General features: G+C 44.5%; 1 protein-coding gene across 4 annotated transcripts in view; it reads left to right on the top strand.

Annotated features, from left to right (window-relative positions):
• The window catches only part of STK4 (serine/threonine kinase 4), a 47,946-nt gene extending 28,367 nt beyond the window's left edge, over positions 1-19,579 (top strand). For 3 of the 4 annotated variants that reach the window (XM_068419712.1, XM_068419710.1, XM_068419714.1), the window contains one exon: positions 16,359-19,579. In XM_068419712.1, coding sequence (XP_068275813.1) covers positions 16,359-16,517 — 159 coding nt within the window. In that variant the 3' untranslated portion in view covers positions 16,518-19,579. Of the gene's footprint in view, positions 1-5,560; positions 5,630-16,358 lie in introns of those variants that run through there. The other variant, XM_068419713.1, reaches the window with a different exon arrangement.
• The last annotated feature ends 5,947 nt before the right edge of the window (positions 19,580-25,526 follow it).

Genomic DNA, 25,526 nt, shown 5'->3' with positions numbered 1-25,526 from the left:
AAGGTTTATGCCTCTCTCCTAAGGCCTGCTGCCGTTGGGAACACCTTGGTTTGTTTACATCTGCTAAGTTTTGGTGAATCAGACCTTTCCTATTCCTACTGTTATCAACAGCCAGTAGTTTGGGTCTTTCCTCCTCACTCCTTGGCTTAACGAAGAGGGTCTGCCTTCACAGGTTTTCTCATTGAAGCAGAAAAACTTTGGAGTAGAACTTTTTTCTTTACAAAAATTAAATTAACATATGTCCTCGAGAGTGTCAAGGTTTGCAGAAGTAGGAAGAGTAGACGTGGCAAATCTCAGCTTTTTGTGGAAGGACTGTGGAAGACGGCTGTTTGTCACAGCCTTTGTTCGCAGGTTCACCACGCTTTGGTCTGCTGTGAGTGGACCTGTTTCAGGTCTTGCATTTCCATGCTGTGAGTGCTATTCTCTGCACTAGCCCATCCCTTTGAGAAGTGTCTCACTGGCTGCTGGTGGGAATTTCTTTGGATAGGAAAGGTTGGTGTGATTTCCTCCAGTCCCAAAACAGGCTTTATCATTTCTCAGGGCACAGTGTTATCTGTTTCTCTACTGCTGGGGCAGACTGTCCCGCAAACAGTAGGACTGTTGCTTCTGAAATTTTTTCAGGGCAAAAGAAGGAAGGGTGAGCAGGAGGTGTTAATTAACTCTAATTGAGGGGAAGAATGCAGGTGCTGATCAGCTGCCACGTTTGTCAGGGCTGCACAGTTAGAGCCCTCCTGTACAAGCAACAGTTCCTGTCTCCCCACCATCTGCTAGACAGAGATGGGCAGAGAAGGGACTTTGCTGAGTTACAAGAGTCAGAGAAAGGGTTGGGTTTGATCCCACAGCTACAGATCACTTTCCAGTAACCTGTCTTTCCAGTCTAGCCTGTTGCTTCCAAAGTGCTTGGGCCACATCTTGCTGTTGATACCTGACTTCTCCGTGGCTTGTGCTTCTTAAAATTGACTAATTTTGAAATGAGACATCTCTGATTTAAAAGTGTCTGTAGACCACTTACTGAGGTGTTTGGTTTTGTTTAGAAGCTCTTGCTCCAGACAGTGTTCCTCTTCCTTACACTGAGTCCTGCCAGGGGCTCCTTGGAGCAGGGAGCTGTAGGAGCTGGGTGGTTCACCAAGCCAGCGGGAGAAAGGAGTGAGCAACAGAAACATTTCACGCTTGCAATTGCAATTTGTTCAGTTAAGGGACAAAGCAATAGTCTGGCAAACTCTTGAAGCAAAACGTCAAGAAAATACTTACATTTTAATAAAGTACAGTGTCTAAAAGTATATTCACATCTTTGGGTCTTCTTGAATTATTTGCACTGCAAGAGTTGGTATCGCAACTGCAACCTCCTTTAAATGACTTTGAATTACTCTATGTCCATTTACACTTACCTGATAGGAAGCCATGATATTTTTTGTGTGTATCTGTCTGTAAGCAGCTTCTAGCCAGAGCTTTTAACAGCTACTGCTTAGATCTTTCTTTTTTATAAGTAAAATGTAAATGAAAGCAAGTCTTCCTCTTACCTGAGTGGGGGTATATTTCTTTTTCTTGAAGTAGCAAAGAAAAATACAATTTTCCATTTACTGACACAATGTTTCATTGTGCTGCTCTCATCTGGGCTATACTGGTTTTTATTAAGGTCCTCATTTCTATGCTTTTACTTAGTAGTTTGAAACATTACATTGGAAACAAAGATTTTAAAGTCAATAAGTAAACCCACTTCTGGTATCTTTACCAGCAGAGAAGGAAAGTGTGTTAGTCTAATGGTGTCTTCAGCTTGTTCGATTGGACAAATGACCGTGGGTTTGCAGTGAAATCATGAATGTGAATCCTTTTCTTCTAGTTAGGCAAATTAGGTATTGGTGTGATTGCAAGAGTTTGAAGTTCTTACTGAAAAGTTTATAGAAAGCTTATTTTTTCAAAGCAGAAAAATTAGGATCATATTAGGATTATATTGTGTATTATATTATTAGGTTCATATTGTATTTTTGTGTCTGGTGGTAGACACCAGCCTGCAGATGAGACTCTGCTCGTGCCTGCCAGGTGCGGTCCAGGCAGTAAGGATGCCGGCCGCGATGGATGGCTGCAGGCTGGAGCCCAGAGCCGGGGGGTGCGGTGACTGGTGCACGCTGCAGCTCAGTGCTCAGCTCAGCCCTGCCGTGAATCTGCAGAAGTTGCATCTGGTCTCTCGGGGTGCACAGTGGTACATCTCTTGCATCGCCCTGCTGCTTCCCCTGCGCCACTGTAGAATGACTACAGTTAAAAATGAATATCACTCGGTACAGTATATTTCTTCTCCCAGCTCAAGACTGTGGTGAAGAATGGCCGCATGCTGGAACCATCTGTTTCTTTCATTGGAAGTGATTTATGGGGAGGAACTGTTAGAGGGCAGGTGATTTATTGCTTATCAATAACAGCAAACACATTCTGCTTTACAATGACCAGAGTCTCTAATTTATTGTATTCTGTCTGTGAAGGTGTCATTTGTCTGGTGAACAGCTTGTTGTCTACCAGTACCTGGAACATTCAATGTCTTCGGGTTCTCTTGAACATTCATTTGGATAGCATTTATTAGCGATCTAATATTATGCTTTATAGCTTTACTGCCTTTTGTCCTTCTAAAAGTTCAATCGATTAAAAACTTGGGAGTGTTTTCTGTACATTTGCAGGCTTTGAAAATGATGGCAGGCTAAATAATTGGCTCTCATTTTGTTGGAACTGGTCTGTGGGTCTTTTCTAGCAGTAGGAAGAATGCATGCTGAGGATACACGGATAAGGCAGATGCTAGAAGAAAAGTACTTGCATTATATTGGTAAGCTGCTGTTGTGTGACTTTTATAGTTCAGCATTTTATAGTGTTTCCTGATGCTGCTGTGATCCTCTGAGCTTTATCTTCTTTTTACTTCCGTCTTTTAAGCAGCTTGGTAAAGGTGTCAGATCCAGGCCTCTACACTAATCTTTCTGTTCTTCCTTTCTCCTATCCAAATTACTCAAGTGAATAATCTGAGCTGTTGCTAAGACTCCAGAAAGTCTATCCATTTGGACAGGAGCAAAACAGCTTTATTAGAGTGTGCACATTTGCAGGTCATTTAAATGGCATTATTTGACAACCAAATAATCTTGAGACTTCCATTGAATTATTATGAAACTTGCAATACATTCTTTCTTTTCTAAGGCAGCAAATTTCTCTGATCCTTGTGTGATGAGATTGATTGTTCCAAAAATTCACTTGAATATATATAGTTTTGCATAGAAGAACAAAAAAGTTTGGTTAAAGTAGAGCTTTTTTCAAGAACATTTTTTTCCAAGACTAAACCAAACACGTTTGAGTACGTCTTCAGGGATTTCTCTGTGCAAAAGCTTCTTCCCTTCATCTATCATTAACTCCCCCTTTTCCCAGAGGTGGCTGGAATAAAAATCACTTCTCAGGCACTGATTTCTTCCAATAGTCTTACTTTGATCGTAAAGTGAATTTATTTGCTAGAGCATTCATCAGTTTGAGAGATAAAGCCAGATCTGGGATGGCTGATAGATATCCCTGTCTAGGTCCTGTGGAACTAGGGCTGATTCCTAGCTGGGAAACAAGTAAACTTGTTTGTGCTGTGCTGAATCTAGAATAAAGCTTTTGTTCAATGGGAGAGCATTAAGACCATATTTTTGGAAAAAAAACCCAGCCTCTAATAAAAAGAGTATTTTTCTGACAACAGAAGACAGTCCAGAGTAGACAACTATTAATTTCCAAATCTGCAATCATGCCACCATGGTATCTTCTGCTAATTGAGGGAGATGTTAGTGTAGCACCTAGCTGTAATTTCCACTGTGAAGTATGATTTATAAAAAGAGACAGGTTTTTGTGATGTTTTATTCATTGGTTTTAAATGTCACCTGCCTTGATTCATAACATTGATGTCCCTTAAATGGATTTCCTTTTTTTTTTTCCCTTCAGCCATCTGCCAAGAATTTTTAAAGCTCTGCTAATTGTTTGTGTTTCTTTTAAGCATTACCTTTTCAGCATATTTATTATGTTCTTCCCAGCAAATAGTTTTAACTGTGACATCTTTGTTAAGGAAAATTGGTTCATTTTGTCACTTTGTAATCAAACATACAGTCATTTTAAAAATAAGCCCAGGAACAGCTTGCTTATCTCTTTTATTGTTTGTTAAGTGGTCTTGAATCTTCTGTAACATTTGCATGAGGAAGATGCTCTGAACCTTACTGTAAACCTCATCGAATTCATGGCTGCTTCAAACCACCAGCGTGATTTACAGCAAGCTCCATGTATGTAGGTTTTTATAAACCTTTCTAAATTCCCTTTTAACAACAAAAAAAACCCCAGAAGATACCACATTTGGTTTTAACATTTGTTAGTAATATTTGAAATTGAAAAAGGTAGTTCAGTGGCTTGACTCTTGTACCTGCTGTGGAAGAGAATAGATTTCTGCTCTCTTCTGTTTGATAACAGGGTCATTGCTCACCACCTGCTTTCACTTTGGTGCACACTGACATTGATTGCAAAGCACTTACTGCCACAACTTGCTGTCAAAATTTCATTTTTTGCTATATTTTTGTATATAGCAGGCCTTCTGTGACATAAGGCTTTTAAATGAAACTTGAGGTGAGTGGGAAGTAAGATGAGTTGCTGTTGTTTGTGTTGAATTGCTTAGGTCATAGCCCTTAATGGAGGCTGAAATAATGTAACCTGAAATCAACTTTATATGAGAGTATTCAGGCTTGTAAATTCAACATCCTGGGCTACCTTGGAGGCCTCTTTCCTACTGTAGCATTTAATCAGCTGCGATGTTGCCTGAAAGTTTTGCGGATGAACTAAGTAACTAACAGAACTTCATCCAGGTCCTTTGATCATGGGATTGTTTCACTGCTGCTGTATATTTAAGGTCAGGCTGCAACGTGCATTTCTGCTCTGGGAAAAAGGAAAGAGGAATTAATAATTGAAGGTGTGACATTGGAAAAAATCTCTGAGCATACTGAATTCTTTAGAAAACCTGTTTGAGCCTTTTTATGCCTTGAGATGTTTTCAAGACTGGGTGTGTTCTTGGCACAGCATCTCACTTAAAGAAAGAACACTGCTGCTCAAAAGAGATCTATTTGAAGTGCTTCTAACATCTTCTTGCAACTCATCTGTCAGTACAAATGTTTGTAAAGGGTAATGTAGCTTAAAAAGATAAGCTTGTCCAGGTTTTTTCTCATCTGTAGCAAAAAGGGCTCCTTTTGGGGACTCTCTGCATCAAGAGCCTAATATAGCTGCTCTGGATTGCTTCTTGGAGGATGGAGTCTCTGGACCATAAGGGAAAAGCCTGGGGATAGTCTCTATCAAGTCTGTGAATACTTTCCAATGGGCAGGGCCTCATCCGGAAAAGTGCCTGAAATGATGTAATACGGAGGAGCAAAGTTATCTCAGCTCTGACTTCTGGCCGTGGTGCATTTGCCTTTGTGCACTCTCTCCTTATATTACTATAAAACCTGCAAAAAAATCTAGATGTTGCTTATTGCCAGTGTTATTTGGTGCGTGTAATTACTGAGTGTTTCCCTGTTTACCTCACCAGGAGACTTTGCAGGGAGGAGTTTCGTCGTGTGTGAGGCATGGTTGAGGTCTCGCTCATACAGAGAAGGTAATGGAGTTTGCAGTTGGCTGTGGCTGCTTCAACAGCCAGGGTATCCCAGGAGGTTTGCTTTAGCTTTTATTTCAATAACCTCAGGGGCCAGGTAGCTTCAGAACCCAAGCTTTGACCTTCAAGAAAGAGGGAGAAAGAGTAGCTTGGTACATACAGACTGATACAGTCTGAAAGGAATGTTATTCGGAAATTAAGTGCTTAATTCCTTCTTGTTCTGTGTCTTGCCATCATGCAGAATCATTATAAATAGATGCCCAAGCAATAGTGAACACTTGGGAAAACCTTGCATGGAGAGGCGTGCAGGTTCATGTGACATGGATTTTATGGAGGTGGTTCACTGGGGGACTGTCCCAAAAAAAATTTGTCTCTGAGATATTAAACATATGCCCCTGGTTTTAAGGACGACAGCCTCTCCCATGGTCACTTTTCAAAATGCCCTGGAAATCTCTGTAGTTCAGTCTTTTCTCAGAAAGCTTTTAATTCTCTCTCCCATCTTCCTTGCTTTCAAATTGTGTCTATTGCTTCCTTTCCTGTAGTGAAGGAGGGCTAATATACCAGTAGCAAACTTCTCACTCCACATTATTGACAAAAGCTGTATTCACATACTAATGTAGTGTTAACTAATTGGTTACCACTTCAGTTACATTTGTGTTTCATGGTAATAGTACACTGATCAATATTGTATGAAGGAATCATTCTTACTTCAGGTATTCATTCTTGTACTTCTTCAGGAGTTCTGCTTTATTCAGGGTAAGTGATCCTGAATAAATAAATTAATTGTTAATCCTTAAGTGAGTAGAGCCCTTAGGAGCAAGGGAGACAGGAGGAAAGGGTATGTCGGATTGGAAGGAAGCTCCGTTGCAGACCGACGTACCCTTCCTGGCAGAACTTAGTTAAACCTCTCAGATTGTAGAAAATTTTGTTTGGTTTAAAGGAATCAGCGTTTTCTCACAGATTGCTTTTCTTTAAAAAAGAAGAAAAAACCCCACGTTGGTCAGCTGTGTACTTTACAGTTGATTTGTGCAGCTAGACAGATCTTCAAAGCCCAATGACATCATTTATTTTAGCATGTCCAGAGGTATTTTGGTACGCTTACTTAAGAAAATAAGAACACTGGCCCAGGTTGCCCAGAGAAGCTGTGGCTGCCCCCTCCCTGGCAGTGCTCAAGGCCAGGTTGGATGGGGCTTGGAGCAACCTGCTCTAGTGGAAGGTGTCCCTGCCCGTGGCAGGGGGGTTGGAACTAGATGATCTTTAAGGTCCCTTCCAACCCAAACCATTCTGTGGTTCTATGATAAAATTAAAACATTATCACTTAGAGAAGGAAAAAAAAAAACTTTGCTGTGTTTTTCCTTAGTCAAATCTCTGGCAAGCAAGTGTTTTTTATAAGCAAGTGATGCTCCTTTTTTGCTCTTTTTTTTTTCTTGTCCAGACAGGCTGACCTTTTAGCTTGGTTTCTAATTCAGTTACTGAAGAAAAAACAGTGAGATAACTTGTCTTTGTGGTTACAGGATTAGTCAGCCACTTTCTAAGTCCCGAAAGGATTTTAAGGTTTGGATTTCTTGAAGTTCAGTGCTGCAGAATAACACTGACACAATTTGTCATTTCCTTTGTTTAGATTAAGTGTGTATGGTACTTGGGATGATTTTGGAAGTGAATAACATTACTCATACTCATAATTGATACTAAGGCTAAAAAAAGGAAATTTAATCTTGGAGCTCAGAAGATTAAAATGCATTGCTCTTTTTTTAAAAAAAAAAAAAATTATGACCACTCCTATCAATGAGTAGAGCTTTGGGTGGGTTTTCTTCCTTCATATAACTTCTACACAATGCTGAGGGTAATAACAGTATGCAGAGGATATATGGTTGTGCTGGCCGTAACACCAAAACTGTCTTGAGCCTTTTAAGTATTACAGTAAGGATTAATAAAGTGCAATTCTTGGCTAAGAGCAACTCAGGGATGCCAGCGTTATTGATGCAGGCTATGGTGTTCCCGTAGTTGTGCAATCTTCTGTGCTCTGTGGGTAACCGCTCTGCATAATCGCTGCGTAGTTATGTCTGGGTAGCCAGAGTAGCCAGGGAGATGTAGATGTTTGCTATAATCTTCTGAAATTGGTTTCTGTATCGGGAATTTTCTGACATCTTGCCAAGAGCAAAGCTCCCCCCTGGCTCTTCCAGGCTTTCGAGAAATGGGGGAAAACTTCCAAACTGTGGGGAGGGTGAGAAGACAAAGCAAAGATCCCTCTTAGCTGGTGAAGGAGCAGTTATGTGTCTAAAGCATGTGTGTGTGTCTCTTCCATAGTGGTCACAGGAATTAGCTACTGAAAGTACACCTGAGGATGGTCCTTGCTGAACCAGCAGGATCAAAGTTATGGGTGTAAATATACCCTCAAATAAGAGATAGTTGAGTAATAGTACTATGGCAGTTCTTGCTATGGAAGAGACAAATCCTGAGCACACACACACATACTTTCACTCTCATATAGACCCTTCAGATCCCCTGAAATCAGAAAATCAAATATCAGCATAGGATATATCAGATGAGGAGTGACTGGGGAAGTGTGTGAGTAACTTCCCAGTGAGATCTCGGCTATCACATGGCTCGTAGGTTGGCAAGACAAGGCACAGCAGGAGCCCATGGCTGGGAGTAGGTGAGCCTGGAGGCGAGCTGTGCTGGTGGTGGTTCAGACTGACCTGAGTCTGGGCTCAACTTGAATCCTTGTTACAGCATCACCCTGCTGCCATCCAAGTAATAGCCAGAAAGCCGGTATCGATGAAGCTTGGGCTTCTTTACTTGTCTCATGCTAAAGGCAGCCTTTTGCCTCGGCAGCCACTGGTGAGTGAGACTCCATCAGTGAAGGGGTACCGGTGGTGTGAGCAGCAGTGCCCGGAATGGAGGGGCAGCTTCCCAAGAAACCCGTCAGGCTGTGGTCGTGTGGCAGCTTGGGAGAAGCCTGGCTAAGCTAGCAAGATGCTAAGCTGAAAAGAGAGGTCTTGGCAGTAGTCCTTCCTGCAGATGCAAGACAGAGGGAAGGTTCCAGTTTAGCCATGGTCTTCACAAAGTGGTCTGGCAGGGAGCAGGGGAGGAAGGCACACGTCGCCTTCCAGTAATTCTGAGGAATAGGACAGATGCAGTGGTCTGGTATCGTGCACCTTTATTTTAATCAAATAAGCAGAGCTACATAGAAAATAACTAGGATCCTTACTGGCAATGTAGCAGTAACATGTTTCACTTTCGGTAGCCATAAAACTCCACATTTGTGAAAGTAAGGTAGAGCTAGCCCGAGCACGTCATCTAAGGCGGCCTGGGTCTCCTCTGATAAAACTCTCTCTTAAATCCTTTTTTCCGTTCGGCTAGGGATCAAATGCTGAGTATGTGTTAGCTTCTGCCTTTCCTCCACAAAAAGTGATGCTGATTGTAGTCATTTAACTGTTTCAGCTGCTTGACTTGCACTGACTGAAGTTGATTTGACCTCTAGAGCATATGCTGATCTAGTTGAAACTGGAGCGTTAGTTCTTTGTGGAAAGTCATCTGCTGCCCAGACGAGGTGGCCTGGAAGAACTGTCTCCGGACGTGCACTGGTGGCAGATCCTCTTCACTTTCCTTGGGAAGCTCTGGCTGCAGTGCTGTTTTGACTTGTGCTGAATGCTGCAGCCCATGATGTGTTTTGCTAGCACATTGCCTAAATAATTAAGATGCATTAAAAGCAGAAGCTTGTGCTGCTGAGACTTATTTTTCAAATCCTTTGAAAGATTAATATCTGTATTTTTAATCTTGCATGAAATCCCACAGCGAGTGCATTTCATCCACTGCTTTCATAACAGCGAGAAACTTCCCTGACATGCTAATGCTAAAAGGGGGGAAAATAAAGATAATTAATGTTTGTGTGGGCACTGGGGTTCTGATTTTCTGTAGCATGGCTTCTTGGCAGATTTGTGCAGTTGTAGGGACCTGACAGTCGTGATGAAAAGTGGGCAGTAAGTGCCTGTACATTCTTAGATTCTTGTGTCCCTTGCATTGGACAACTTACAGTGAATAAATAGTTAATGCCTGCTCATACATTACATCAAGGCCTCCTTATGCTAGAAACATAAATGAGAATAAGGCATTTAATTTTTTAGATCAGTGATTGAAAGGATGCCAAATGGTATTGAGCCAGCATTTCAGGAAAAATGCTGAGGAAAAAAATGGCATGCTATTCCAGCACCAATTTATATCACCGTTTTCAAGACCTAAAGTCTGGAGCACTGCTTAGCATGAGAAATCACCCTCTACATTTAATTTTGGCCAGAGAAATTGAATGCCTTTTTTGCTGGTTTAAAAAAGTGCACAGTACTATTCAGTAATCTCTTCCCTCAGAGTATATTTGATACGAGCATTTAATTGATACTGTGTTTAACCAGTCTTTCAAGTTACAGAAGGCTAATTCCAGAATAATCTCAGTTCTTACACTGGTCGGAGCTCACATTCATGAACCCTTGAGATCTGACACCTCTCCCTAGCTTGTGGTCTGCTGTGGCACCCATGCACTCCCGCGTGCGGCAGGCTGAATTACGCTCCGAGGTGGTTGCTACAAATAGTCGCAGCAAGTGGCATCCAATGGGTGATTGCCTCCCAAAAATAAACCTCTGCTTGAGGAGGTGAGAGAAGAAAAGTTCAGAAGTCGAGGCGGATACGCATCAAACTGATCTGATCCTGGAGAGGAAGTGCAAGCGTGCCCTCGGTTTTATTGGAAGGGGAGCGTCTTGATAGCATTGCTGATAGCCAAGGTCAGCTGAAGCAAGAGTTTTTAATTAGCCTCTTCGGTGAAGAGCCTCCCTTCCCAAAGGATGTCTGAACACTTAATAGATTATCTGTAGGTTTTGTACTTATGTCTGGTATGTAGCTGCTTCTGGTGTCTAGTGTGATAATCAATAGCCTCCTGCGAGGGGCTCTGATGTGCTTCCATACAGTTGTAGTCCCCTTTGGGTTTGGTTTATTTTTCCAAAGTACCCTGTTGCTACTAGATTACAGCGGTAATATTTTTCATTATCTCTAGCAGCAGATTTCTATTTGGCTTTTAATGTTTAGCATGGCTTGGATAACTTGGTTTGGATAAAAACCCTTTTCAAGTCATGTTTGCCTGTCTAAACACACAAGTAAATGAGTTGTGCTCGCTATTACTGTGATTCAAGGTGTTTTGAGTTTCTTTGGGGGGCTTTGATCACTGGGTGTGCAGTCAACAACTGTTAGATTGCAGTGTAAAACTAGGCAGAAAAGGAAGATATAAAAATAAAAGCTGTGCTAAAGAGACAATTCGTTTGTTTTTTTTCTTTAGTTCCCATCTAGCTCATATCTTTTCCACTAAGAATTTATTTCCCTGTGTAGCGTGGGAAGCTGCAATTTTATTACTTCTGTATTTTAGTCTTCAAACTCCCACTGCCCCTTATGAAGTGATAATTGCGAAAGCCGGTTTTTCTAAAGGCTATTTAAAACTTAAAAAGTTTGACATCAAGTTGTGTTGAGCAGTAAGTGCCACCTGGAATATCTGGGTGAAGGGCAGACCGATTGCTGCAGCCGGGTGTCTCCTTTTTAGAAAGCCACAGGCTATTGGTGGTAAAGGTGGGAGGCTCTTCAGAAAATCCTCTGCGTGAGCATGTGGAAGACAAGTGTTCAAACTCGCAGAAATTACAGCGGAGGGGTATGACTAGAGGGCTAAGGAAGCAAAGAACAACTTCCTAATTTTATTTGTGGGATTTGCTGTACTATCAAGACTTGAAAATATCCTTCTTCTGCAAAACTATCCAAATCCTTTCACCGTGGGGAAAATAACCCCGTCTCACCAATGTCATATATATTCCTGTTTTGTTCTAGAAGTCAAGGTCAATCTACACGATTAAAAGATGATGGTAGAAGAGCTGCATCCCCTCCCTGGAGATGGAGGGTTCATGTTTGGCACAAGCTTCAGGGCTTCTAAGACAGTGTTTAAAAACAAAGCCCAGATTGCGTGAAATGTTGCAAAGATGCAAAGAAAAGCCTTTGTGCTAAATCTAGGGATCAGATTCAATGTCAGCAAATAAAAAGAAAGTTGCAGGAGGAACATGTTTTTCATTTGCCCCAAGATAATATTTTTTGATTCCTGCGCAGCCGGTGAGTTAGTGCTCTGCAGAAACTCTTTGTTGGGGGAGAAATATTTGAAAGCTGCTGGGAAGCAGCTCGTTTCTGTTTGATGCTTTATAATTCATGCAGCAAGAGGCTTTTGCTGGCAGTGGTTTTGGTAGAGGAACAAATAAGAATGATAGCTGAAGTGACTTGGGGGTTACCGGACGGCGTTGTATCTATGTCAGTAGTGCAGACTGGTCCGAGGCAGTGGTGACCTTGTGCTGCTGAAGGGCTATTGAGGGACCAGGGGAGTATGCTGGGTCCCAAACTGGTCAAGCTACAGACTGTGCTGTAGGAAAACCAGGCATGGGTGCTCTTCAGTGTAAGGACTATGGATACCAAGAGAACTGTGATAAATCATTTGCATCAGCTTCTAATTCAAAAAGTTTTCACTGTTTGGGTTTTTTGTGTTGTTTTCTTGGGGGCTGGGAAGGGGCTGAGCTAATTCTCTAGGCTTTGTGTTTTACAGTAGATCTTGTGTGAAATATAAATCTGGCATGGTCTGTTGAAAAATACTGTGGGAGGATTTTAGACCGCTTCTTGCCCAGGACAGAACTGCGTAGGTATAAATTTCAGCCCATGGTGCCCTCGAATATCGAACCTGTGGCTATGTCTAACATTGTCTGCAGAGAGCCTTCATTTATTCTCCATTTGCTGCTTAGATTCATTTACATTCAGTAGAATATCACGTTGCAGTGACACTTTAGCTGACTGTAACAAATGCAAGCGGAATTTTTTTCCCCCCTGTTTTTAAAATGCTGATTTGAAAGGACGGTAACTCAGAAGCAGTTTGCTGAGGTGAACATTGTTCAGCGGAGTAGTTATCCGCAAGTCTGTCTGAAATGCTGGCAAAGGGACGTCATGAATAGCCTACAAATCTTCTCCTTGAGGAAGAAATTGTGTATCAAATGATCTGTTCCTGATTTGTCCACTGTTACTGCGTATGCATGGAAAGGCCGTAGGTTATGTCCTTCTGAAGGATGTAATTATATATGTCCTTCTGAATTATATAGTGGAAATCATCAACGTAGTAAAACAAGATGTTGCTGTCAGTGGTGTCTGCAGCCTGAGGAACAACGAACGGCACACGCAGCTGTGGGCGAGAGGCTTTCGGGTGAAGATTTGCACCTCTGAGGTTTGTCTTCAGTTGGGCATTTTTACAGAGTTAAGATTGTTCTCAAAACCCTGAGTAAAAATACAGCTGTTAATCGAATGGTTAAAAATTAGCTTTCAGCACATACAGCCTTGCTTGGACAGTTTTGCTGCGCTGCTGCCTCTCCCTGTCGATAGATGTGTTTGACCAACCTTAGAACAAGTATTTTATATCAGCCTTTACATTTAAAATGAGATATCTTCATTTAAAAGTTTGTCTTAGCTATTTGATCACTGTGGACCAAAACAGGTAGCTTTTACAAAGACACTTCTGATTTCTTATAACAGAAGAATTGCCGAGGAGAAGTGAGGAGAGGAATGAGACTGAGCCCATTCCAGCCCATTCCATTCTCTCTTCACTAAAACCAGCTCTAATTGCAGCTGCTCAGGGCTGAGACTTTATGCTGAGTAACCGTCTGTCATGAGATGCTCTGTCCTTGTCCTTCTTTCCTTATTTTGCTTCTGGCGTTTCTCTAAGAGAATAATGTCAGTATCCCAGGAGTCTGCCACTGCAGAGACAGATATGCTAGAGTTTAAAAACTTCTTTTCTGGGAGGAAACCTGTCTGTGGCATTGGCTTACACTGAAATGCCACGCAGCAAAGGGAAATGGAGGCCGTTGTGTTTTAAACAGTTCTCTTTTTTTTTTTTTTTTTTTTTTTTCCTTTAAAGATGTGTGTGCAAGTGGAAGGACAAGCTGAGTAACAGCCCAGCCCAGGTCCCAGGGCTCGTGTTGTCGCAGGCCTGAAGCACAGTGGGAGCGGAGAGCTGGGCATCCTCTGCGACTGCGGGGGCACTTGCCTCTCGTTAGGGATTGGGCTCCTGTCAGTCTCTTGTCAGCTCATCTGTGGTGAGCAGTCACGATCTGGACCTTTTACTAGTGTTGCCCTTTGGCTTTTCTGCCTCTTTTCAGAGTAGCATGGCATTCACAGCCATGCTGACGTTATTCCAGATGAAAACTCTGTAATTAGTTCATCCCCATGAGCACGGAGCGTTGCACACAGAACGTGTTGCTGTGCTCTTAGATTTTTGCCTGTGTCGACTTGCCTTTCTTCCTTCTCCCACCATCCCCGTTCTTAAGTAGCTACTTTGTTCTGCATCACGCATCTGCGCAGGTAACCCACTTCCCAGTTTGTTCATATTAATATGTATCTGTAGGCTTTTGCCTGCTCCAGGCTTAGCTGGGCTCTAAGCCCCTTCCGTACCGTAGCCATCTGTCCTGACAAACACAGTCCCAGGAGTTGTCATTGCGTCCCTTGGCAAGCAGTTGCTTACGGTTAGCAGAAGGATTTTGTGTGTCGGTATCCACGGAGGATGTCCCATGATGCTAGATCATGTTCGAGAACATTCATGGGGCAGTTTTTTCTTCTTACTGCTACATTCTTGGGGCCTGGAGAGACCATCGCTGTAAATCTGCTCTGCCCTCTGGTCCGCCGACTCTGGCTGTAAGCAGCAACCAGCACTTTGGGAGGATGATGGAGGATGCTCAAAAGGTGTCTGTGGAAGATTGCACCCTCAGGACCATTTCTGACACCTAATAGTAGGCTTAAGCCACGAGCAGGGTGGTTTAGATCTGTTCCAAAACTCTCTTTTAGTATTCTAGCGCTGGGTGCTCTGTGAGAGCTGACAGCCATTTGATGTGATATAGCTGATTAGTATATATGTTCAGTACTTGAATTAATGTTTTCTTCTTTTTTTGCATTTTTATTTGACTGTTCAATTCCCTGGACTGTGAGGAAGGGGAATGTTGAATGATTACCTGCTCCATAATAAATTAGTGTGAAAAGGCAACTGGTGCCATGCATCAACTTAAACTGCTGTCTGGTAAAGTTGCATTAATGTGTATAAATAATGTATATCTTTGTGGAGGAAGTGCTTTGTCTTTCTAATGAACAGTTGGCTGATTGGAGAGGCCGAAAGACTGTATACCCTTGCTAAAAAGGTTTTGTTTCGTTTGTGCTTAGATTATTAAAGTGGATTGGTGATCCTGTAACCGCAACTAGGAAATCTCTGTCTTATTTTGCAGAATATGTGAGAAATCAGCCAACAGATGACTTTGTGGTTTGGGGACTGGTGTCTCCTCCACCTCAGGAAGAAGGATCAGGATTTCCTTATTGTAGTATTTACGTATGTTTTAAGGACTGATGCAAACTGTACAACTGCCATTAAACAGCCAGTAATTCAATTGTTGCCTTAGAATAGGCAGCAAGCGTTTCGCTGTGTCTTTTGGTTCAGAAATGGCTTGAAGAATAACCACGATAGCTGACGTAATTAGCAGCTAAACCGGGACAGCAGCATCGCTTGCATTTAACTGAAGTAAAGATAAATCGCTCAGTTATGACATTTGTTGAAAGTCTAAACATTGACACTTCTTTTTTCACGAAACCCCCCCCCCCAAATTATTTGGCATGTCCTTAGTTGCCACAGCGGGTGGTGGCTGAAAGCAGGTGGTGCAAATAGTCATTCCCATCCTGCGGCAGTGGCTGTAAAATAGTGTCTGCCGTGTGTTTGTGGGGATCACTTGGCCTTGGATGGGAAAAGGACTGGTGCTGAGATGAACATTTGAAGCACTGCCAGTGTCCATATTATTTACCATACTCCTAAAATCCTGTCTGTTCCACAGGTTATAATATAATATTATGTATAGGATGTAGCTGTGAACAGTCTAGACTGTCCCAGGCCACACTTGGCATCTCTAATCGCAGAATAAAACTTTTCTGTGCCAGTTCCCAGCGAATTGGCACACACAAGAGAACCAATTAAACAAAGGGCAGGCAGACAGGGAATTCAGTGAAGGGAAGCTTGTCCAGACTAGCCTGACATCTTCACGTGTACAGTAAAATACAAATTGTACTTGCACATTATATCAGTATGAGGCTGACCCAGAGTGACCTGTTGGGTGTGTTCTGGGATTTGTCTCTTAGAGAACTTTGAACTCCTCACCATGATTGAGGTTCAGCCTAATTGTACATAAATGTGTTTTTTTTTTTTTTCAAATGCAGCTTTTGTCAATGATTTTTTTTCTTCCTATTCCCTTCTGTTTGTCACTTAGCAGAAGGAAGTTTAGTTGCAAGGAAAGGGGAGGGGAAGAGAACTTCACTTCTATTCCATGTCAATACAGTATCTCTGTTCTAAGCCTGCAAAATGAAGCGTTAAAAAAAGACTCAATGGGAGAAACATTTCACTGTTTTTATACACTCACACTGTCACTGAACAGAGCAGGTAATATATGTGTAAAATGAGCAAAAGCAGCCTAGTGTCCTGAGGCTCATGCCAGTCTTATTGAGAGAGGAGCCCAGCAGCCTGGAGCAGAACTTTTCCACCTTCTCCTGATGGAAGATGCCTTGTGACCATCGGACGGGCAGCAAATCCCTGTAGATGCGTGGGTGATGGCTGTGCTGATGCTGATGTCTGTTCCTCTTTTCACCTCCCTGCTAGCTAAAGACTTGGAGTGTCGATGAACTTCAGAGGAGGCTCTCAGCCCTGGACCCCATGATGGAGCAGGAGATTGAAGAAATCCGCCAGAAGTACCAGTCAAAGCGGCAGCCGATCCTCGATGCCATTGAAGCCAAGAAGCGGCGGCAGCAGAACTTCTGAGCCACTGGTAGAATGTTCTTCCATCCTCAAACAATCACTCCTTGCTTTTATGACTACTAAACAGATTGATTTCTATTGAAATACGCTAGCAAAATAGAGGGCAATACTTCTGCTCGTTTATTTTTCCATAGCACCTTTGTGAACTCAGGAATGCCATTAAGTGGAAAATCCTGATGGTATGTTTTAATGTTAGACATATATTTAAAACATTATTCCGAAGGAGCTGTGTTACTGTTTTTAGGGAGATTGTTTTTAAATCAGAGGAACAGATAGAAATAGCCTAATGAAAGTTGGCTCACTCTCTTCTCAACTGAACTTTCAGTAGTCCATTTTGGTTTAAGTTAATATGGATTTGTGGTATTTAATGGCTGCATCTTTTGTGTTTTTGTTTTTCTTTGTGAATGCACAGCTCAATTCCAAGCTGTTAACTGTATTTTTCTACTGTTAAGGTACTGATAAGTTTAGGTCACTGAAGAGAGCAGGTGAGAACACGTACAAACTGTTCCAGCCTTTGGAAAGAAACTTAAATCTCATTTTTTAAAAAGCCTGTAATAAGCCCCATGCCTTACACTGTTTGCTTTAAGCAAGTGTGGTTTCTTCGAGACCTCAGTTTTGTCCTCTTTTTGTGTAGTTTACGAATTAATACAAGTAGATAAAACATGTTGTGCCTCCATCAGAAATTACATTCTGCAGTTTAAAATCCACACTGGCTTAAAACCAAAAGCCAATCGGCAATCCAGTTCCCCTTTGTCTGTCTGTTTGGAGGTGTCCTTCAGGGAGACTGACCCTGCTGGCAGTGCGGTGCTGGGAAAAGGAAACAGTATTCGAATGGGTGGAAGTTGTGCAAACCTCTCTCAGGAATTAGGTGCTTCTGCTGTGTCTGAGAGGACTTAATCTCCAGTTTGTGAACTATTTTATAGGCTTCATTTCAGATTTACATCTTTAGATGCTTGAATAAAAACTTAATTTCACAATCCTTCACATTTCTGCAAGGTTTAGCACATCAGAAAAATTTCTTTGTTGAATTAACAAAGATGTGCATTTACGGTGGTGGAGCAAAGGCGGAGTTGATCTGGATAGAAGACAATTACTGCTGTCTTACTGGAAGAGAATCAGTCTCTGCTCTTCCAGTTCCTCTGGATGCACTTGTGTTCTTTCTTTAAATTTCCCTGTCATTCCTGTCTGGTATGTCTCAACAAATGAAAATGCCCCAGGACGTACAATCGCTGTGAGGATGGTGCAATGAACTCACACCGACAGAGTGGAGAGTAAAACAGAAGAAGGGAAGAGCCTAGTTGCAGGGCAGAGACCAAGTGATGCCTCTGTCCACGGGCTGTAACAGGAGAGATATGTAGTTTTAGATGGATCTAGCAGATGATGAAATATTTGGACGGAGCGAGTGTTTTTACTGATTTATTTTTATTTTGCTCTGATAGAGGGAACAGTTTCCATGTCATTCTTCTGAAATAGGTCTTGGTATGTCACCTAGATAATTTAACTAAATAACAGAGCCTCCTGAATCAAATGCTGCTAGAGAGGTGAAGTGTTCATTTCATGCCTCTGTAGGGTCTTTTTTTCCCCTTGGAGCAGACTCTTGGCTACTGTTAACAGATATACTCCATTGCTGTGAAAGGAACCAAGCCATTCTTACCCCTCTGCAGGTCTGGTTGTATCGGTTTGTCTCAGTTTGATGCGCAGTGCGAACACAGCTGGTTCGGAGATCAGCAAACCGGCTGCCCCTAAGGGGGAAGGGAGGCAGTGAGCGGTGTGTGTAGGGTGCAGAAGGAAGAGTACATCTGGGACAGCCAGCTATTTGGTAGCCTCAACTATTGGGAAAGTTTTGAATTGGGAAAGCCAGGTAATTAAAAGCTTCGTTGTTGTTAACAGACTAAAATCCCTTAGTCCAGGCTCTCTAATGAGGTGTCATGAAGTGCTGTGTGAACATCAGGGCTCATACAGTGCTCGTCTGAAATCGGTGCAATACGTTTTACCCTAAACACGTGTTTATTATGAGCAATATTCATGAGCACACTTTGCATCAAAGAAACTCCCACAACTTGAGAGAGAGTTCTCTGGTCAAGTATTGATCTTGTATTAGGCACTTGGACAGATCTGGCCCAACACCTCTGGTGACAGGCATGGATATGGGACATGGTAAATGGTGCACTGCCTGCATGTGGCGTGGATCAAGCAGATTCTGCTGGGAGTAGTTTTACCTCTGCACTGTGTAGGTAACTTTCTAGTGATTGGAGGGCATTAGAAAACCCCAGGTTTAGGTGAAACACCACAGGGTGGTGTCTTATTTACGAATATGCAAACCTGTGACTGCTGTAACTGAATGTAAGCACTCTCAAAATACTCCGCTTTGCTGATGTGATTGTCTTAAAATACAGCAAATGAACCAAAATAAGTAAAACTGGTCTGATGGATTAACTGTCTTTGAACCTTTCTTAAATGCTTGCAGTGGCTGAGACTCAATGATGTTTCTTGCACTTGGAGCTCTAATGCAGAGGAATAATTTTCTCCTTCACCAATTTTCAATCTGTTAGAGAAAGTAATTCCCTTTTTGGTCTCTTTGTAGTGTCTGGGAGCATAGTACCTGCTCACTTCTCAGAGTCCTCCAGGCTAAGACCAAGGCTCATGCCCTAGGGGAAAGCTGTTCTGACAAAGTTTGTAAGCAAAAAGCTTGCTTAATTGTGAAGCTGCATTCGTGTGCTCCTTGGGTCCATCTGCATTGCTGAAAGTGTTCTGGACAAACCATTATCTTTGCTTCTAAAACCCAGAGATACTGATTATGTCAGTCATGTGAGACTTAAAAATGTGAAGTTCGTAGCTTTAACTTTTTTGTAACAAAGAAATTAGCAACACTGGCATAAAGTGCTGACTTGAAATGCTGTTTTGTAAGATCTGGCTGTTTGTATATAATAGTGTTGGGTCATTAGTTTGTATATGTATGAAATAGTAACTTTTATTGCATTCCTCTGAGTTTGATACAGGAGATTTTGTTTGATCTTTCTCAAATATCTTGCCTTATTTGTTCAAAGGGGCAAATAAACTGTCCTTACCTGGAAGCATCAGTGTCGTGACTCATATCTATGCATTAAAATACTCTGGTGTATTATTGCTTATCAGGACAAGTTTTAACGTGCCGTGCCTCTAGTCAACCAATGTTATGGAAAATTCTGGAGGAGCATACAGGCTTTAAGAAACACAAGCAGTAAACATTTTTGAACGGGTAATTCTTTAGCCTTCAAACGTTACTAATTCTGCACCTCAAGGAGAGATTTGCTGCAGTCCAGGGGCAGGTCCGGGTGCCGTGAGCTCTGTGGTGGTTCAGAGGGACGCGTGGTGGAAGCTCCGGCAGTTTCCCCGCAGCCAGGAGTGTTGGGAGCCCTTCCTGGAGGTTCATTTGCCCCAAGGGATGCTCTGGCAGATGGGGACGATGAACCCTGCTGCAGATACTTGCTCTCTCTGCTCTGTTATTTCACACTGCAGCAACTTTCCGGAGCCTGCAGTCAGGTTTGGGACGAGGTACGTATCAGCTTATCCACCTTCCCACACAACAGGTGAGGCTCGAGGTTCGCTCTCCTAATTCTGGCTGACTTGCTGTGCTTTCAGCTTTCTAGCTCAGAAAAAGATGAAGCTGACAGTGAGTGGGTGCTGCCTTCCAACGATGAACTGTTGGCTTCTCCGTGGTTCCCCTGAGCAGTTACTAAATCTGTCCTGAAGGGATGACTAACCGAAGCAAAGACAGAATTCATTCAGGAGTCAGCTTTGGTTAGCAGCCCCGGAAGAAACAAAATAGATCTGAGCTTTTAAGTCTTAGGAAGGAGCATGGAAATCAAAGGGAAGGAGACTGCAGGCATTTCTAGTAACTGGGAAAGCCGGGAGCTCTTGCACAGTCTCAGCAACGTTGCCAGGATATCGGGGAGCCCCAGCACGAAGGGCAGGTTGTACTCCCTGTGCAGCAGCAGCCCTGCCGCCGTACCAGGGGAGGGTTCACGTGTGCTCACTTCGTGCTGGCAGCAGGGCACCTGCTCTGCAAATATTAATTGTGTATAACTGGCAAAGCCAACGCTGACAAGTAGCCATGAGCTGGGGCTGATGTTTAGGCAGGTTTTTCTCCCCCATGGGGGAAAAAGACAGCTTTCCACGAAGCCCGTAGCACCAGCAGTTTTTCTCCTCCTCCCATAATAATTATCAGTATTAAGGTACAGGTGTTGCTGTGCTGGTGTCCTTTATGCCCAGCTACTCTTTCCTACATCCTCATTTTATCCCATTTCCTCCTGTCCGCAGTCCAAAAGAGTCTGAGCATGGGCTTTAGATAAATGCTTTGAGTGTTGGCTGACAGCCCCAACTTGACAGTTGACAATTTTTCATTGCATTAATCACTCTGGCAAAATTTTAAAGAGACAAACCAGGAAACACCCATCAACTCTTTCCAGACTGAAAGTGACTTAATTGCCCTTTAATTTAAGAGTCCAGGAAGACAGCCAACTTGTTTAAAAACTTTAAAACAATTCAATTCCATCTAAAAAGCACAGTCTGTTCTGCTCCTCTCTAGGCTGTCGCTATTAAAATCAATACAGCGCTGAAGCGGAGGGAGCTCGGAGTCCCTGAATCCCATCCAGAGTGGTCACAGCAGCAGAACAGCCTCACGCAGACCTGCCTCTGCACAATCCAGGGGTGGCTGAGCTGCAGGGCAGCCTTTCCTCGGCCCGAGGGGCTCACGAGCTCTGGACCATCACTCGTTAACTGTAGAGGGGATGATCATGAACCAAAGGCGCAGGGTGGTTTTCCCCCTCTACTGCTCTCACCAGATTCGACGCATCGGATGGTGCTTTGCTTCCCTGCACACCTCACCTGTGTTTTTCTGCTCCTGAAGTTGTGTGACCCGTCTAGACATACTTGGTTAACTTAATCCCACCCCTTCAAGGCTATGCCTTTAGCTATCTCAAACGGTTAGAACGAAAGCCTTGAGCTTACGTGTTTCTTACAGCTGAGTTAACAGCCGTGGTTCAGATAATGGCTAAAGTGAACCCATGAGTATATGCAGACTTTGGGGCTTTCTTGCTACCAGGAGAAAGTGTTTTAATTTTGTAAAACAAAAGTTTGATTTGCAGCACTGGTTGTCTCTATACGTGGTTCAGCAAATACAGGAATTACAGGTAACGCTGATTTAACATGTACGTACTCAAGCAGTCAGCTCTGATTTTTGACTCCCTGAGCTGAGATCAGCAGGGCTGTAGGAGCCTACGAGCAGGACAGATCCCCGAACCGCTGCTGGCGAGGAGGCTTTCCTTCCTGCAGGTCAAGCCCTGTAACATCTCCCAGTTTTCCAATAACCAGCTGAGTGCACAAACCACGCTCAGGGTCGTCATGGATCTGAAAGTTGGCAAAGAAGTTTTAAACAAAAGTAATGAGGTTTACGTGGTCTCTGAGCAGAGTTGTCTAATTCTCAGCTGCATTAAATAGCTTAATAAGGTCATTCCTTAATCACCATTCCCTGGAGGCGAGAAAGCCACTGTTTCATCAGTCATTTTGTGAGTGCAGAGAGCAGCTTTTGGAGAAATAACCTGATGAAGTGTTTAATTGATTTACCCACTGTACCCAGTGACAACACAGTCACTCTCAGAAAAACTGATTAGGGATTAGCAAAAGACCATGAATTTCCTCCTTGCCTTAGAAATAGTGAGTTAGACCAGTCCTGGCAACCCGTCGCTGCACAGAAGTGTCTCGCTGAGGCGAGTGTGGGCTGCGATCACCCACTCCTCTGGTGCCGGGCACCTTCCTGCACCCGGTTCTCCCTGCTCTGCTCAACTCAGCTCTGCTAGAGCTGCCTGCGCAGCAGTGGGAGGATTCTCCTGGTGCGGTTACTCATAGCCACACAAATCCTAATGTCTTCACGGAGAGCAGGAGGCTAAAAAAAGAAAACAACATCTTTCGTGGCTTTCCCAAACCCGAGCCTGGAGCTCTCGCACGCCAGCCCCGCTCCGAGGGCAGCCGCCGTTTGCGGCGTGGCAGAGGGGGTCACGGGAGGTCCTGCCTTGCTTTTAACCCCCACGTTGGGGGAGCTTTTGCCTTGGAAAGATCAGCAGCGTGTGGATTATTTTTTTTTAACGGGAAAATTCTCAAAGGAATAAAGATTGAACTCTATTTTTAATCCTTCCCTCCGCTCGCATCTAGTGCAGGAATGCGTTTGGCACAGGGACAGCAGCAGGTCCCCCCCAGCCAGCCCCCTGCAGACAAGCAGCCTGGAGACACCCCCCTCATTTCAGAGCATCAGGGGCCACTTACAGCATCAGGAATGAGCTCAGCCTTCTGTGCTGCCTTTAGGATAAAGGAGGATAAAGCCCAAGCAGCATCAGAGCACAAAACTACCCCCCTGAGGCAGAGGAGAGCCAGCTCCCAAAGAGCAGCCACCCCCTTGAAGGAGCTGGGTGCGCTGGTGAGAGAACTCCTCTCTGGAGAGAAAATTGGTGCGGGACTTGCTCAGCGTGGCTGGGGATGCTGCTCCTTGTTTTGGGCCCCTCACTACAGGAAAGACATTGAGGTGCTGGAGTGAGTCCAAAGAAAGGCAACGAAGCTGGTGAAGGGTCTGGAGAATAAGTGTGATGGGGAGCAGCTGAGGGAACTGGGGGTGTTTAGTCTGGAGAAAAGGAGACTGAGGGGAGACCTTCTCGCTGACTACAACTGCCTGAAAGGAGGGTGTAGTGAGGTGGGTGTTGGTCTCTTCTCCCAAGTAACAAGTGACAGGACGAGAGGAAACGGCCTCAAGTTGTGCCAGGGGAGGTTTAGATTGGATATCAGGAAAAATTTCTTCACCGAAAGGGTTGTCAAGCCCTGGAACAGGCTGCCCAGGGCAGTGGTGGAGCCACCATCCCTGGAGGGATTTAAAAGATGACTAGATGTGGTGCTTGGGGACATGGGTTAGTGGTGGGCTTGGCAGTGCTGGGTTAACGGTTGGACTGGATGATCTTAAAGGCCCTTTCCAACCAAAATGATTCCATGATTCCTTGTGTGCTCAGCCTCTGCCTGGGGGCTTAAAACCCTCTGCAAGTGCAAAGGTATTTCCTCAGGCAGCCCGATGCTGTGTGGTGCTGTCCTTAGGGCTCCTCTAAACCTCCCAAGGGGCTACTGAACTTTTCTACATCTACAAGCAGTGTTGGCCAGAGGCAGCCTGTGATAACACAGCTTAATTAGTGATAGCTCTCATCTGCTGACGACCACAGTCCCTATCAGGGGCAGTTTGCTGGAGGCCGGTCTGAGCTTTGCCTTTGCAGTGAGGAAAGCAGCGGGGGCTGGATGTGATCAGGGCCACTAAAGCCGAGGGGACGTTCTCCAGGCCAGGAGATGGGATTTAAACTCCGCTGTGGAATGTGAGCAGCTGCTGACCTGCACCCGCTGCCCTGAGTCTGGGTGGGCTTCAGCCCTCCTGGCTTTAGTACTTGGAGCTAATGAGAGCAGCGGGGATGGACGCAGGTGTCGGTGTGAGGGACCGGCTCCTCCCGGGTCTCCAGAGCTGCAGCATGCTGTATCCCCTCCCCATGGCGGGCGCTGATCCCTGCCCTTGCTGGCAGCCGCAGCGGCGAGCGGGACGGTGGGGAGCTGGTGAGGAGCACGCACACGCGTCCTCCAGCCTTCTGCTGCCAAAGGGGGGCCTAAAACGGTGTTTAACCAAGTTAAGCGATTAACACTTGCTACCCAAACTATGGTTTCTTTTAAAATGGAGCCGTTACTGCTTCTAGTCCAAAACACAGCCCATGAGCTTGAGATCAAAATCAGTTTCTTAAAACAAGCGTGGCTGTTAGGGGCAGTGACGGCTGGTGGCTGCTCCTGGGCTCCCGGCGCTGGGTTTGTTCCACTCCCGCATCCCTCCATGCTGCTGATGGCAGCGGGCGCGTTCCTGCAGATCTCTGCTCCTGCCCGCCTGCTTCCCGGATTTCGCGGGTGAGGAACGAACCGTGCTTGGATGGAGCAAGCGCTGTGCTTTGGGAATCGTCCTGCATTTTTAATGTTAATTGCGATCCTCTCCTCTCCCTCTGACAGCTGCTCTGTGCTCCCCTCCCTCCCAGCCGCGATGCCTGGCTCCCTGCGCGGCTCTGCCCGGAGCCCGCCAGCTCCCACCCGTTCCCTCGCACCCCGGGGACACCCAGTCCGTTGGGCACCCAGGAGGTGGGTTATCCAAAACGCTCCAGCGAGGATCCTCCCGCACCCCCCCACTGACCCAGCCCCGGCTCAGCCGACGCTCGGCACGGAGCTGCCGCAGAACAGAAACGCAGCGTCCGAAGGGGGTGTCTCAGGGCTTTAATAAAATATACAGTATGCATCCATGCATAGATAGAAAAGTAATTTCCATGCTCTTAATTATTTGCATAATGCTTTTTAATTAATACATGTAATTTAGTCTTCACATCTTAATACATTTTGCTACTGGAATATTGATAGAGAGAAGGGGAAACTCCTTCCTTTATTCAAGTAACAGTGCGGCAGGAGCTGGCCGGAGCAGGCGGTGGAGCTGCCCCATCCCAGCTCGCAGTAAGAGCGAGCGCAGAGCCGACCACAGACCGTCAATACTGGAAGACTCGATGGTGCCAGGAGTGTGAGCACCCTCCCATCCTGCACCGCTGTTCCCTGGGGACCCCACCCAAGTCCCACTGGGGTTCAGGAAGGCTGGACCCACACTGGCGTTGGCTTCTCTTTTCTCCTCCATGATGGGCAGGTCGCTACAGGCAGAGCCAGCACCGTGCGCTGCGGCTGTGCCAAAAGCCAGCCAGGACAAGCAGGGGCAAACACCCCGACCCAGGTGCCTGGGGCCATCCTGCAGCCATCAGCATGTTTTTGAGCTGATCAGGGGTTACAGGGTGCACATTTCTCCTGCTCAGAACAGGCAGTGCTGGGGGTATTCCTCTGTGCACCGAGGAGCTGCACAGTTTCCAAACAGAGAACCTGGGGTCAAGGAAAAACTCCGTAGGGAATTAATGCTGTGCTGGGAGCGGCCCCGCACAT

The sequence above is a fragment of the Nyctibius grandis genome, chromosome 28 (genome assembly GCF_013368605.1).
Source record: "Nyctibius grandis isolate bNycGra1 chromosome 28, bNycGra1.pri, whole genome shotgun sequence".
NCBI lineage: Eukaryota > Metazoa > Chordata > Aves > Nyctibiiformes > Nyctibiidae > Nyctibius > Nyctibius grandis.
This window is presented reverse-complemented; position numbering and strand designations above follow the sequence as displayed.